General features: G+C 41.8%; 1 protein-coding gene across 1 annotated transcript in view; it reads right to left on the minus strand.

The window, feature by feature from the left end:
• Positions 1–3,557, minus strand: part of RFXAP (regulatory factor X associated protein) — a 28,656-nt gene extending 25,099 nt beyond the window's left edge. Inside the window, exon 1 of the mRNA XM_065677163.1 lies at positions 3,110–3,557. Coding sequence (XP_065533235.1) covers positions 3,110–3,557 — 448 coding nt within the window. The remainder of the gene's footprint in view (positions 1–3,109) is intronic.
• Positions 3,558–15,171: the final 11,614 nt, after the last annotated feature.

Raw genomic sequence — 15,171 nt, forward strand, 5'->3', positions numbered from 1 at the left:
TAAAATATGGATGTATTTTGCTATGTTCAATAGTAATATATTACAGTATGCAATGTATGTTTTAAGTACCCATTCTGTACACCGCAATTGTGTTAAACAATTGCATAATACAGTTACAATATACGTAGTGACAATTTCTCTGACTCAGGAAGTCCTTGAAAGATTTTTTTTTTGGATGGCTGCCATAAGAGCATTTAGAGGAAGCAGTACAGTGAGTGTGCTGTTGTTACTGCCTTTATCAACCATGCTAAGTGCTCTGTTCCTAAGGGTTGTTGTTGTTTTCTTCCTTTTTTTTTTTTTTTCAAATTTTATTTTATTTTCTCAAGAGAAACTAATTGTACTGATTCGAGTGCCAGAAATTGCTCTCTGGAGTGTTTTACCAAACGTTCCTTAACTAGACCAGTATTACTGTCCTTTCCTGCCACTTTTGAAGTCTGGCTGCTGCCATCGGCACAGGATTGGCCAAAGTCCTGCTCCACTCCATTGGATGTGTTGCTTTTGTCAGTGGGGGAAAAAAACACAATAAAAATGTGGGAGGTTCAGGGGTTTCATTGAGACTCATCTATCACAGATTCTGTGATTTCCAGAAGCATCAGTCCTAGTATCGTATGTCAGACACTGGTAATTTCTGATGGTCCATGTTTCTGCTAAATGAAAGGACACTGCCACGAGGAGTGCAGCTAAACTGAAATGTCTGAGGCCAAATGTGCTACATATAAAGTGATACCTCTGGCAAAGCACAAAGTAACTTCTTTTGAAGGCTGAGTCCTAGGCTAGATGGATCATTCTTCTGACCCTGTCCAGCTGATTTCATATTCTTAAAAGCATGGTGAAAAGAATATTCCTCATCATACTCCAGTTTTTTATTAAGCTAACTCTCTTATAGTAGCAGTTGTAGGAGACCTCATGGAGACTAACAGCTAATATCCTAATGAATATGAGGTTTATGAGACAAGTATCTTGAAAAAGACAGTACTATTGGTTTAGAATGGGCATTGTAGTTCCTGCAGGCAGCAGCTCACAGCCTGTCTGGACATGAATCCGTGTCCATTTACATCTGGATCAATAAGTAATTGGCTCTAAACTTGTGTCTATAAACTATGCTTGAGTTCACAGCTTCAGGTCCACAGCAGAAGACTTGATTGAACCCATTAGTCACAATCACACTGATTGGTGGGGTTTGCTGTAGTTATAGCAAAAATATCACTGAGTTAGTGCACTGGCCATTAATGAAAGTGGTACTAGGAAACTCTGCAGTGGTGGTTTCCAGAGCTGAACGTAAACTAAAATGGGCACTTACGGCTTCTTGATACCATCATTTGATATATAAAATTAAAAAAGTAAAAGACTTCCTTGCAATATTTTGTGTTTTGCTGAAGCATGCAACTAGAAAAAAAACTGTTATTGGAATTTCTTCCATCTGCTCCCTCTGGCTACAGGTACAAGACTGTCAATTCAAAATACACAGAAAAAAAACCTGGGGCCAAATTCTCTGTTGGCATAATTCCATGAAAATCTTGGACTTGGCCTTTCTTCCAAAGAACTGATTCAGAAAGATTCAGTGAAAAAAAAACAAACAAACAAACAAACAAAAAAAAAAAAAAAAACAAGAGAAAAATGGAAATATCAGTACATGACCACGTTTTTCATAGTTCATCCAATCATATAAAAGACCCCATGGAATTGTTTACTGCAGATTTCTGAGGCAAGTATCTTCAAGAATGAAACACACCATCGGAATACTGAAACAGTAGGCCATGCTTATTTCTATATGCAGTAAGGAATGTATTCATCATATCTGTAGCAGATGCTGGGCACACTTGTTAGCATTTTAGTACTTGGCTATCCTTTCTTGCAGATTGCTGCTCTTTCCATTAGGAACATTTTTGATCTCTATTAGTCTGTGAAATGCCTTGGAATAAAAGATGAACCTGATGGTGTCCCCAGTGTTCGATGCCATGTCTAATATAAAAGACTTTAGAAGAGGAGACTGTGCCCTCTATTGTCTTTTGGGCTTGAAGTCTATTGTGTTTGTCAACTATAGTATGAGAAGATTTTCCTCTGATAAAACAATTTGAAGAGTAGGTTCTCATTGTTACAGCAAAGTCTATAGAGAGGTGTACAGCCAAGGCATAAACAGTACTTTGGCTGAGGGAAACACAAATGCCAAATGCCAGATGGGGTGCCTTAAGACCTGAGGCTTTTGCATAAAGTCAGGTCCCACTATGTCCACAGCAGGCAAAAGATTTTACATTATGGTCAGCATCGTCTCACCTGAACAACTTAAAGCAAACCACATGGCAAATAATATTGGCATCTGAAAGAGTGTATCCGTATAAACACTCTCCCATATCATTGATCTGCTATTATCAGTTATGGTAAATACTGACAGTGTGAGAAGCATAGATGAGCCTTAAGCCTGTAAGAGACATTCGTAAGATAAAGCAGAACACATAAAAACTCCAGGAAAACCATTCTGTGTTCATAATCTGGTACTGGGATTACAAGTGTGTACTATAAACTGCAGGTTCCTGTTTGGCTTCTAGCGCCAGATCTTCCTGCACTAGAATGTACATACTTGGTGAAAGGCCTATGCTGAGAAGTGCCAGCTGACAGTGTCAGTTCAGGAAACATGAAATCTATCCCAGGAATCATAATAATTCTTAACTCAGAGCAACCCTAACAGGATCAGTGTCTCTTTAAACTGTAGATAGGCAGTTAATTGTGCACAGCATTTGGCTTGTCATGACTCATGAGTGACTCATGATTCTCTTGCAGATGCAACTAGCACCAGCGCCGGGAGAGGTGACTGGGGCTAAGAAATAAAGAATCCTGGCGTGGGATCATAGGATTAGTAATGGATTAAAAACTGGGCATCAGGGATTATGAAGGGCCTGTGATACAGGTCCCGGTAGCTGTTAAATATCTGTTTTATACTGACAGAGCCTCGGGTGGTATGGTTTAGTGTGAGGTGTCCCTGCCCATGGCAGGGGTTGGAACTTGATGATCAATTGCTGAGGTGAACAGCTCGAGAGAGGACGCCTTCAGCAATGGAGCGGGGGGGGGAGATCAGCGTCCAGGACCCCCAACTCGGAGCGGCCAGAGCTACCGAGGGAGCCGCACGTCCTCGGCAGGACCTGCCCAGGAGCCGGCAGCTCCGCGGACGCGAGCGGCTGACTGACAGGGGGCGGAGCCAGGAGCAGCGGCACCAGCCCTGAGGGGGTAGAAACCTGCCCCAGGGAGCGCGACGAGCAGGGCGGGTGGAGGTGGTTTGCGCGGGCAGGAGAGCAGCACAGTGAGCACCCGTCGTGTGAGCTGGGCCCGCGCTGGGAGCTCTGCTCTGGCTGCCCCGGCGGTGCCCTGCGTAGGCCCCCAGACAGAGCAGGTGAGAGGGGAGGCTGCAGGGCAGAGCTCGGAGTGTAGAGGGTGCCTGCAGTGTAGAGAGACCCTGTAGAGGGTCTGGTGAGGGAAAGGAGCACGATGGGCAGGGCTGCGCTCGGTGCGCCCTGGTGGAGGCCCTCCTGCAGCAGGGCTGAGCTGCGGGGTGCTATTAACATGCTGCAAGATGTCGGGGTAGCTGAGAGGAAGCAGGGCTGCTTGCTGCAGGCCAAGCTGTGCAGGGGCCTCAAGCTTCCTCTCCAGCTCATGAAGGAAAGAAGGAGGCCGTTACCCCGGGAAGCTGGGAATTAGTGACCAAAAAAAAAAAAAAACCAACAAAAAACAACAAAACAACAAAAGAAGGAGGAAAAGGACAATTAGAAGGAAGGAGCTTCCTCCTAAATCTGTTGTCCCCATGCAGAGCCGCTTTGCTGTCCTGCAGGAGGCTAATGAGGAAACACACTTGCACCAGAAACAGCCGGATTATGCACAGGTAAAGATCTCTACTGGCGCTAGGGATATAGACTGGCTCTACTGGGTGCTAGGGATATAGACAGCAGTACCCCAGAGAACATAAAGAAGGACTACAGAGCCCTGGGACAGGTGGGTAGGGGCTCTGGAGCTCAGATAGTCTTTTCATCAATTCTCCAGGATGCAGGGGAGGACCCCAAAAAAGCTAGGAGGATTGGTCAGGTTAATAAATGGTTAAAGGGTGATGTCATAGTTAGGGGTTTGGGTGCCTTGAACACAGGACCAAAGTTTGTAGGCCAGGTCTACTGGGTGCTGGTGGAGCTGGTCTGATAAAGGGGAAGAGCAGTTTTGATAGGAGGCTTGCCAGACTGGTCAAGGAGGCTTTAAACTAGATGTGCTGGGGGAGGGGGGCATCATTCCACCCCAACACACCTGGTCAGTTGCCAATACCTATAATAAATGCTTGGAACAACGTACATATATTCCAGCCACCCCAGCCAATGAGCCAGCTTCATTTGGAGCTCAGCTCAGATGCCTCTGCACAAACACCTGTAGCATGGGGAACAAACAAGAGGAATTAGAGATGTTTGCCTGTCTACAGGGGTATGATATAATAGGCATCACAGAAACATGGTGGGATGGCTCCTATGACTGGAGTGTTGGAATGGAAGGTTACAGGCTCTTTAGAAAGGACAGGCCTGGCAGGTGGGGAGAGGGAATTGCCCTTTATGTTAGGGATAGGCTGGAGAGTGTGGAACTCTGTCTGGGGACAGGTGAGCAGTTAACAGATAGTTTGTGGGCCAGGGTTAAAGGGAAAACAGCTATGGGAGACATTAGAGTGAGGTGGTGGAACCCAAAAGCAGGAGAGCATCCAGCACTTTACTCTGTTTTCTACACATAAGCATGGCTCAGGGCATCTCCAAAGAGCAACCCAGAAAGCCTGTGAATTAGTCCATGGGAAAAAGAGGTCGTTGAACTTAATCTGATTCTTTTGCTACCATGAGAGATAGGAACCCATATTAAGTGCCTTCATCAGCTTGAGTGCTACATCCAGACACAACTACTTCACAGAGCAGAATTTACATCTTCTAAGAGTCTATATTATCCAGGAAGCCTGCAAATTGGATTCAGCATCCTCATCAACCTCAGGGGATGCAAGCATACCCTTCCTCCAAACAGTGTGTTGACCTCCAGATTGTACATGTGGGAGGGGCAGGGTACCCACAACACCTCCCTCCAAGCAAAGCCTAATCAGCCAGGAAGGCAAGCATGATGGGGCCAAGAGATGAATCCCTGAAGAGACCCTAAGTCAAGTCTCATAGCTAAATTTAGAAGGTGAAGACCTGGGTTCTCTCCTCTGAAGTGATCACATAGCTTGCAGAATCCTTGAATAAAACCAGAAGTTACCCTGTCATCAGGAACCAGCAACAACTCCAAGCTCGCCACACCTCACAGCATACTTTGTCTGTCCCACATCCTGTGTAAAGTGATCCTTGTCAGTCAGTATCAGATTCTGGGATGGTAGCTTTCACTGTTTGGGGTTTTAAATAAAAAACCTGGGCTTCTAGGTCCCCAAAAGAGGACATGTTGAGCAAAAAAAAAAAAAAAAAAAAAATCCCAACCAAAAAACCATGCTGAAGTGCAGAGTCACAGAGAAATATTGGGATAACAAGCTGTAGGGTCCTCCAGATAAGGTTACCATTGGAGTTTGGGCTTTGGGATGACCCTTTGACATAAGTTGCAAGTCCATTCACCTTTAGTTTCAAAAGCAGGCAAGCATATGTTCCAAGATATTCTTAAAAGTGGTCATTCTGAGCCCTCTGGCCCAGATCGCTAGCACTGGAGACTGTGGAGGGTCTTTGGTGGTCTGTGAGAAGAGAGAATTATCTTAGTCCTAGAGCTCTTGTTTGCCATGTGTGTTAGCTATTTCAACAGAGGAAAAAAAAATGGATTTATAAGGAGTCTTTGGTTCCATCTTGCAAATATAGATAATTTTTTCAAATTAGGAAGGAAGTAGCTTAAAAAAGAAGTCTAAGGAAACTTGCAGTAATTTTGATGCACCATTAATGCCTGTTAATCTAGCTGCTTACGTAAGACCACATTTCCTTATTAAGAGGCAACAATGATCGCTCAGAGAGATGGCCGAGATCATGGTAAAGATCAAATAGTAATAAGATAACAATAGGAGTCCATTTCAGAGAAAGATGGTGACGAAGAGGAAGCAATAGTTGTTGAACTCACTGTTCTACAACAAATGTAAGGATGCAGAGAGTTTGCTGTCAACATTGCTGGTCTGCCATTGCCACACCACCAAGTGCTATCATATGGACACCTGGACCTGTTCAGTGAATGGAGCCATCGTGATTACTTCTGTAACAGAGCTGCTGGCTGTTCTTTGTCAGCTTGCACACTCAAGCAGCAGCACATAGCTTGCCTCAGACACAAATCGTGATGATGATGTCATCATCAGTGGGGAGAGAGCAAAATGCCCTTCAACTTCACAAAGCTTGTTGTCAGCTGAATGCAACTTTCAAGGCTTTGATTCATGCCAAGCATTCTGCATGTGCAGCAGTTTTGTATGGTGCTTGATACTGCCTATCGGAGGCATTTTATTGGAACACTCTTTTAGGACATGCCAGCTGTGTGATCAAGTGCTCTGAAAAGTTCAGTGATTACACTGCTGCAGGCTTTCAAGGAACCAAGCCATCAGGAACGATTTATAGCCCAGTTCTCTCTTTGCTGCCAAGTTTTGCCCCTGATGAGATGCAGTCCCTGAGGGCCTGGTCTTACACCATGTTAGTGAGTAAAGCTTTGAAAAATTGACGTTTTATAAAATCTATTTGACTGATAACTCTACCCAGTCACCTTCCGAGCTTCCTTGACTGTCCTGCATCTCTCATTCTGATTTAGAATGGATTTTGTTCTTCAGGAGTACACACTAATTCCCAGTGGTGATTGTTGCTGGTAGTTTGCAATAGAGCTCAGCCATGTTGTTCCTGGATTTCTAATCAGCTTAGCAATGACAGAACTCCTGTCAGAGAATTGCTTATTTCATATTAAAAACTAGACAAGCAAAAAACTCCACATAAAATGTTTTAATAACTTTTATCACAAAAATGGGATAAAATAAAAAGAGGTGTCCTTTTTTCACTCATGGGGCACATCTGCTAATCCTTGGAATTTGTCACAACTGACTGCATGAACAAGTTACCATAAGGGAAGTTTACACTGCAGTGACTGTATTGCTGGGAGAACCTGTGAAGATGTTTTCACCCCACAGCAAATGTGAGGTATCTTAGCCTGTATTCACCAAGGCACAAAACACTTGACACTTAACCCCAGTGTAAAGAACAGTTGCTGCAGGGTGACTAAGACTTTGCAAAGTCACAGCTTCTCTCATGTGTTAGTAAGTTGTGTTGCTGCATTCAAAGTGTCAGAGAGGTTATCATCAAAGTCATCTCCTCAGGGTTCCTAAATGCTACAAGTGGAAGTCAGAAAGATTATTTGGTTCTGGTTGTGGATTTATATTTATCAGAATCAAATTCCTTTTCTGCAGTGGTCGCAGACTTCCTGGTGACCTTTAGCAAATCATTTTGGCTTCAATCCTCACAGATAATTAGTGCCACACTTCCACTGAATTAATGATTAATCATCTTTGAGGATCTAGGATTAACCCTTCATTTCCTCAGTTGAGACAGGAAGCAGTAACAGTCCTCTTTACCCTTTTTGTCTATAAAGTCTGTGGTCCTTTTTTGGGTATAGACCACAAAACTTCAGTGACAGCAATGTAATGTAGATCTACCTAGATTTGAAGTAGGTGTTTATGTGGGGTTTTTTGTTCCTCAGAGTGGTAGCTCCATGTTAGGAAAGCATGCTGTGAAGTTTTATAGAGCTAATGGAGTAAGTTTTCCTCTGATGGCTGACACTTTGAAATGAAACCAACTCATTTAAAATTGGCAAAAAGTGCCAGCTACTGATTGCCACCTTCACACGTTTATTTAGCTGTTTGCCTAAGAAAGGATATCTACTATTTTTGGTCAGCAAGCAGTGAGAAATGAAGCTCTCTATGATGCTGGTTTTGGATGTTCATGACTAAAATAATGAACTTACATCTCCTGAAATGTATGTGTAGCTACTCTGAATGAATCTAACTGTATTTTCATTCCAGGCACAGTCACATTTTGGATACCTCAGACCATTTAACATTTGTAAATCAATGAGAAGATTCGTGTAAAACCTGAACTGATTGCAGGCTTTTTTCCTGTAATCTCTGTAATAAGCCACAAAACATGTCAAGTTGGTTTCATTCATGATAATTATCTATATACGTCTGAGACACCTTCCAATTGGGTTTCATCTCTCTCTGAAAAGGCACTAACCTTGTATAAAATAAAAGTTCTGAATGGGATGTGAAAGTCCTCACGTAGGAGAGGACGGTTTCTTCACAGTTACTTTCTAGTCCTCTGCTCTGAATGAATCTCATTCCCTTCTTCTTTTTTGTTTTCTTAGCATTTTTGCAATGAGCACTATCTTACAGACTGGAGATGTTTGAAGAGTACCCGTGAATATGCAAGGAATAATGGTTAGGATGTTTATGTCTATCACTTTAGTATTCCCTTCCTGTTAGCAAAGTAAGTGTAAAAATTGTAAAACAGATATCTAAAACATCTGACCATTGTCAGATATTGCATGCCCTCACACCACGGTGTTTCATCACCGGAAGTAAAGGCAGCCCTTGGTACTCTGAAGTAGATTCCTAGTGCACAAGGTAAGACAAGACCAACTCCACAACTTTGCGCTACAGATTAGTGGGGTTTTTCCATTATCCCACACTGGTTTTGTTGTCTCCAAACCCTCTAATGAATTCTGGCATTGCAGCTTCACTAGGCATCTACCTATTCCTTTCTGGTACTAGCTTTTATGCTGCCCTCAACATCACTGCTTCCTGGGCAGGCTCTGGTTGGCACTCTAGCTGATGAAGGGACGAACACACTATAAGCAATTGCTGCTTTTTTGGGCCCCTTTGCTGTGGAGAGATAACCATGCTCGCTAGGTAACTCTCCTTTTACTTTAAAGGCTGAGAAAGCCGTATGACCAACCACAGCAGGGAAAATGGCAAATGTTTTTTCTTCTTGTAACTGAAGAAAAAAGAAGAGGGAGGGTTCTTGCTGCAGGTGCATTCGTTTCACTGTGCTGGTATCCTGGTGTGAGGTCCTTCAGAAAAGGTTAATTTTCTAGCGGAACATGGCTAAAAAATTAATACAAATTTTAATTGACATAAAAATTGAAGACATCTTGAATGTAGAAACACATCATTAGGGCATCCGATATTTTTACTATTGTATAGCCCAGTTACTAAACCCACAGTTTAAAATGTTATCAAGGTGACAAATTATATAATTAATCAACTCAAGTAGTTAGAAGGGTGAAAAACAGAGGTGTATGTTATGGTGCAATGTGGCATAGTTGTACTATCTTTCAGGTGTTTCTGGTAATAAATCTGTTAGCAGATTTGGATTGCCTTATCTGACTCCCCTTTTCAAATAGCCTGCTGGCTACGCTGGGCTGTTGGATTTGCTGCAGGACCCTTCCTAAAAGGGTCCTTGACATCATCTGTGGCAGAAGCAGCTCAGGTTTGAGCTGTCCTAACACCAGCAGTGCATCTAAGGCCACCACAGATATCATCCTGTATCTTGGAACATCAGAGGAAAGCCAGGTTATGCACGTGTGTGGCCATTAACTTTATGGGTTGTGTCATCAATGTTATGTGATATTCTGTGAAAATAAATATGCTGTAACAACAATGCTTTGCAGAGAATTGGCTTGACAAAAGATGAATTGCTTAATGCCAGAGCAGTGAGTCCTCCAGTTAAGTGAGACAGTCAGGGAGCAGCAATGTGGCTGCGCCACAAGGGAAGAGGAGCCAGGAGCCAGAATGACTACAGGGCAGAGACCCCACAGCCCTGTCCCACAGTACCTGAGGGAGGTGAGTTTAACATTCAGACAAGAGGCTGGATTACTGGACAAGTCTATGGTGTCAGGCAGAGCCTGAGATGAAGCCAAGCAGTTAAGTCTTTAGGCCATGGCCATGTCAGTGAGATGCATTGCCAGGCACAGGCATGGCTGCAGTGTAGCTCTGGGAAGGACCAAGGCCAAGAGCATCACCTTAAAAGCCTCACTGAAGCAAATGGCAGTTGTCTCCAAAGAGGCACTTTGCAGCACTTTCTCACTTCAAGGCTGGTCAGCTGTCTGGTGTCAAAGCTGCCCAGGAGCACAGGCAACCATACCCCTGGAAATGAGACCCTCAGATGGGTCCTGCACAGGAAAGAAGGAGAAGCCAAAACTCCCCATTTCAGCAGCAACAAAATGTTAGATGTACTTGACAGTTGTATTTAATTTCACATCCAGATTTTGATGTTGACATTAAAGTGATGCTAATGGAAGAGCTGTTTTCCAAGTACTGCAGCTACTTCTATCTACCAGAATTAAACAGAAATACTAAATTTTGATTCTTTCAATATGCAGTACTTAATAATGCTTTATTTGGCATCAAAAATATTTATTGGACAGAAGAGTCTGCTTTTTGTCTGAGGAGCGCTGGTAACTGCTTCCAATGAGGCTGACAAACTGTAGACTATTTGCAGTAGTTTCTAACTAGCTTGTACTCTTAAGTCAGTAATACAGCCAACTTACTTTTATATGACCCAGTAGTCAATTCATTGAGTTGTTTCCATACATCATCATAACTTACAGAAGTAGCAATCAAAGCTGTTAATTAGAGATCTCTCTGGGTAAAGGGCATGTGTCCGAGGCTGTGGTTCAATGATGCCTCAAGATACTGCCATCTTCCCCATCCCTTCCCTACACACTACCAGGCAGTTCCCCCTCAGTGGTGCTGGCAGGGCTGTTTGTGAGGATATACCATGAATGCGATAAGTAACTAGATCAAGCTTAATACAAATTCAGAAAGATAAATCTTTGTTCATGTCATGTCCAAGTCCACTAACAAAACTGGGAGAGTGAGCCTCAGGCTGTGGGGAAAGGAGAATATTAGGGAGAGCAGTGTTGGACTTGTGAAGTTCTTCTGAGGAAAACCCACTAAATCCTTTCTGACTGTAGAAATACTGAGTAATGGTTTCAGGATTTAGCTCAGAAAACCTCTGAAAGGGACATTAAAAGCCCAAGGATGCAGAGTTGCCTTCAGGAAATTAATTCCAACAGAGGAGTTGTTGGGTTGCTTTGATCATTTTCTCCATGTAGTCTCCTTTGTAAATTATTAATATTTTAAAGTGCTAATTTATTCTGATATGAGAAGATAAGAGTGAGTTTGGACTTAATTTTGGTTGATGATATCCAAGGAATATTTGGATGAAAATCAGAGAACTTTGGTATCCTGCTCTGTAATTTGAATGGTGTAAATACTGTGGTGCATGTTTTGAATGGCCTTTTTAAATAAAAATGGGAGGCTGTCATGAGTATTCGTGACCACTGTGTACTGAAACTTTTATTACTTTTTTTTTTTTTTCCCTGAAATTGATTTAATGAAGTAGGGCTTATCAGTAGGCTTCTAGTACCTGTTCCATCACTGAAGGACAGAATGTTCTTTGTCAGGATCTTGTTTTGCTCTTAGCTGTGGTAAGTCAGCATGAAACCCATGACAGGAGATAGTTTGGTCTAAAGAATTTAAAGGTGTACATACTGACTTTTTTGTCTTATCCAAACCTTTTGCACAAAGAGGCATTAAAAAGCAATGAAAACTGAATGGAGCAGGACTACAGATGCCTGCCTGACAAGTGTCAATCCAAAAGTGGCTTGAGCCTTTAGATGTAGTATAGTATATTGAACTGGCATTTTGTTAAATTCTGCATCACCATGTCCCCCTCAAAGGAACTGACACAGAGTCACAGGGCTTTCCTGTGTGCAGATCGATTTAGAATCCCTTAATCTTACCCCTTACACTTGGTATCCTATTAAGAAGATACTTTGCTGGTCTTTAGCATGCTCCTTAGGTATGTGAGCAAAAAGAGGCTGTTTCATGCCCTGAAGATCCAAAATAAGTTTTAAAAAAACATCATGAATATCTGAGGCCTCACATTCAAAGATCTCTCCCGGCTTCTGCTGGCTGAGTCTGGAACTTGTGCGATGCCGACACTGACAAGATCAGAGGATATTTGAGGCAACTGGTGAACCTGAAGCTCTCACATGGACCTACCTCCCTAGTAGTTTTAACAGAAACAGAAAGTTAAAAACTGGGCAGCAAAGAGTCAGTGAGGATGTGCTCAGAGTTACATTCTGAGTAGCCATGGTACTGTAATTTCCTTAACAGAAGCTGGCAACTTTCTACACAAAGGAAGTGTTGACAACCTTTATCAGCAATAGGCCCATTTCTTTCTCACTAGCCCATAATTAAGTTCACTTCAGTGCCAGGTTTCTCATCTCTTTTAGCATCGCAGTTCATGAGAGTTGTTACAGTGGAAATTAAAATGTTCTGCATGTTTACAAGACAAAAGAACTCTAATTTTTTTCACACTACATTATAGAAGTAAAAAAGAAATGTAGACACAAATCTTTAAGTTTTCCATCACTAGATTTCTGTGTCTTGTTTTCGTTGCCAACTGATAAAAAATAAGAAGATGTAGGTATTGTAGTCTTGCCAAAGGTTTTTATCTGCTGTCATGTGAAAGGCGGGAGGGGGGGGGAAGATTTTCTCAACCCCTAGTGTTTGACTTCAGGGGTCTGTGGAGAGGTGGTCTCTAATTTCCCCCATTTTCCCACATCTGCTTAGGTGGAAGATACATTAAATGATAAGACTAAATGGAACTTATTAATTTATTCTTACAGTGTGTGAATATGATTAACTGATTTTTCCCATCTCACCAGCTGGTTCTCATAACCCTGCTGGTAAAGGTGTCACATTTACGAATACAGCTTTGAGTGACAAAGCGTTGGGAAGTGTTACATTGATTAAACATCTCTTAAAGTCTTAAGATTCTGTTTCTGCTTACTCTGATTTGCCTATGGATTGTCAACTTTAATGTAGGGATTCTTCTTTACTTAGCAGTGAGCAATACAGCCAGCAATCTCCCGCCTTCTCTTGCAGAGAGTTCTAAACAAGCTTGCCAGTGTAGACTGTAAGCTTCTCTGGTGAAGTCAATGCAATAGTAGTGTTAAAGCATACCTGGAAGCATGTTCAGTCCTGGGGAAGTCAACAGGCAAGTTTAAAGCTAAGCATGTATGTAGGACTGATTCAGCCTAATTGCGCAAAGTTGCAGAATTATGCAGAGATGTAGACAACAAAACTCTGCAAAAGAAATAGTGAATTTTTGGCCTACCAGAAGGTACTAGTGTGATTTATCTTCTGTTAGTATCAAGTATCAAATTCAAAGTGACTCTATTCCTGGAATACATTGGAGATATGTCAGTATTTTATGTTTATTTGATGTCTTTTGGTAAAGTTAGCATAGGGTTTAAAATCTTATGAAGGTAGACTACAAACCTGCAGTCTGCCAGGCTGTAAAGCCATCCGCTTAGTGTTTTAACCATTCAGTGCTCCAGATAGATCTCAGTTTTGGTTCCCAGTGAGTCAATATAGAACTTACCTTAACTTTCCATGTATTTTCAGAAATTATTACCCCTTAACAAAACCCTCAGGGACTTAGAAGGGAAAACTAGATGCTTTTCCATTTAGAAAGAAATTTATTAACTAAGGAAGATAGAATAAACATTGCTTCCTGGATTGAGAGCATCCAACAAAAAAAGGAACATTCAATTTGCTTTATTTCCAGACTTACAGTGACTAACGTGTTGCTCACTTTTCATGGTTTCTTGGAAGAAAACTCATCCTTGGGTTAAAAAAACAGCTCTTAGTGGTCTGTGAAGGAGCTAAAATGACTGTGCATGGCTTGTGACTACCATCACACAGAATAAAATTGCATTTAATGAAGCAGGTCACAGCAAACAAATCAGCTTAGCAGGTATACACATACTGATTCTTTGAACAGAATATGTCGCTTTCTATAAAAGATCTGCCATCTTCTAATACAGAGAAACCTTAGTAGTTTTGTGGTTGGTCTTTTTTTTTTAATGTGTAATTCATTAACCCACAAAACATTTTTTTTTAAAGCCCTTGAGACTCTACTTGCACTACCAGGAGAATGGAAGGATTCTTGCTATAATGTTCCTAATTCTATAATTAACCACTCACTAAGGATTTAACAGCAAAGTGCTGCTGCTCTACCTGCCATTACTATGGCTTCATTAATTTTACAGAACACATCAGAGTACATTAGTCTGATGTATTGTCAAGGATAATTTTAGTGTAGTCATACCCTGGAAAACGGATATGTAAAAATTCCATCTTCTTAATCAACAGATCCCTTACCTGTGTGCATACAGTCATATCTGCCTATTTTGTGACAGAAAATTGTAGTGTTTTTCAGTTCTGCAAGCACCTTGTAAACATAATGCCATTAAAACTGAATGTGTTGAATCTCTCAAGGGTATTCTCAATATGGTAATCATCAAACCTGGGATCATGGAGATGTGCACAAATTTTAGAAAAGCACAGCTGGAAGATCTTAGGGCTGATGACTCTTGAGTGAATTCACAGGTCAACTTTCTATAGGCATTGAAGCAGACATAATGAGAAGAGAAGATAATCTGAGTTTTAGAAGGCAGGCAGAATTTCTAGGGCTGACTGAGCACATCTCTCATTGATAAAGAGAATGTGCTGGATCTGAAAGTAATGAAGAGATAACAAACATGGAATCCCAGAATGTCATTTTGTGTCAGTTTTCATTTTCAAACAACACTGTAAAATTAAGCTGTAGTTGTCCAGTGTTACATTTTATTATGCAAGAGCCTTGTTTCACTCTTAATCATGTTGCTTCATTTCTTCATAAATTCATATAACCTTATAATTTTCAGTCTGTCATCAGCTCAACCATGGGTACAATTCAGTCATTGTTACTAGGCTTACAGGACCATTTCAGCTTAAAGTAATATGAAAACATATGAAAGTTTGATGTTAGAATGAAAAGTGATGCTGTGATAATTTACAAACAAGTTCTCCCTTTTCTAAGAAGTCACATACTAGACAATTTCTCATGAGCCAATAAACATTGTCACTTCAGGTGACATTATCACTGAGGATACAGAGAATAATTTTCCCCCAGAAGCTGTGTCTGCCCCATCCCTGGCAACGTTCAAGGCCAGGTTGGACGAGGCTTTAAGCAACCTGCCCTAGTGGAAGGTATCCCTGTCCATGGCAGGGGGTTGGAACTGAATGAGCTTTAAGGTCTCTTCCAACCCAAGCCATTCTGT

The sequence above is a fragment of the Lathamus discolor genome, chromosome 4 (genome assembly GCF_037157495.1).
Source record: "Lathamus discolor isolate bLatDis1 chromosome 4, bLatDis1.hap1, whole genome shotgun sequence".
NCBI classification, from domain to species: domain Eukaryota; kingdom Metazoa; phylum Chordata; class Aves; order Psittaciformes; family Psittacidae; genus Lathamus; species Lathamus discolor.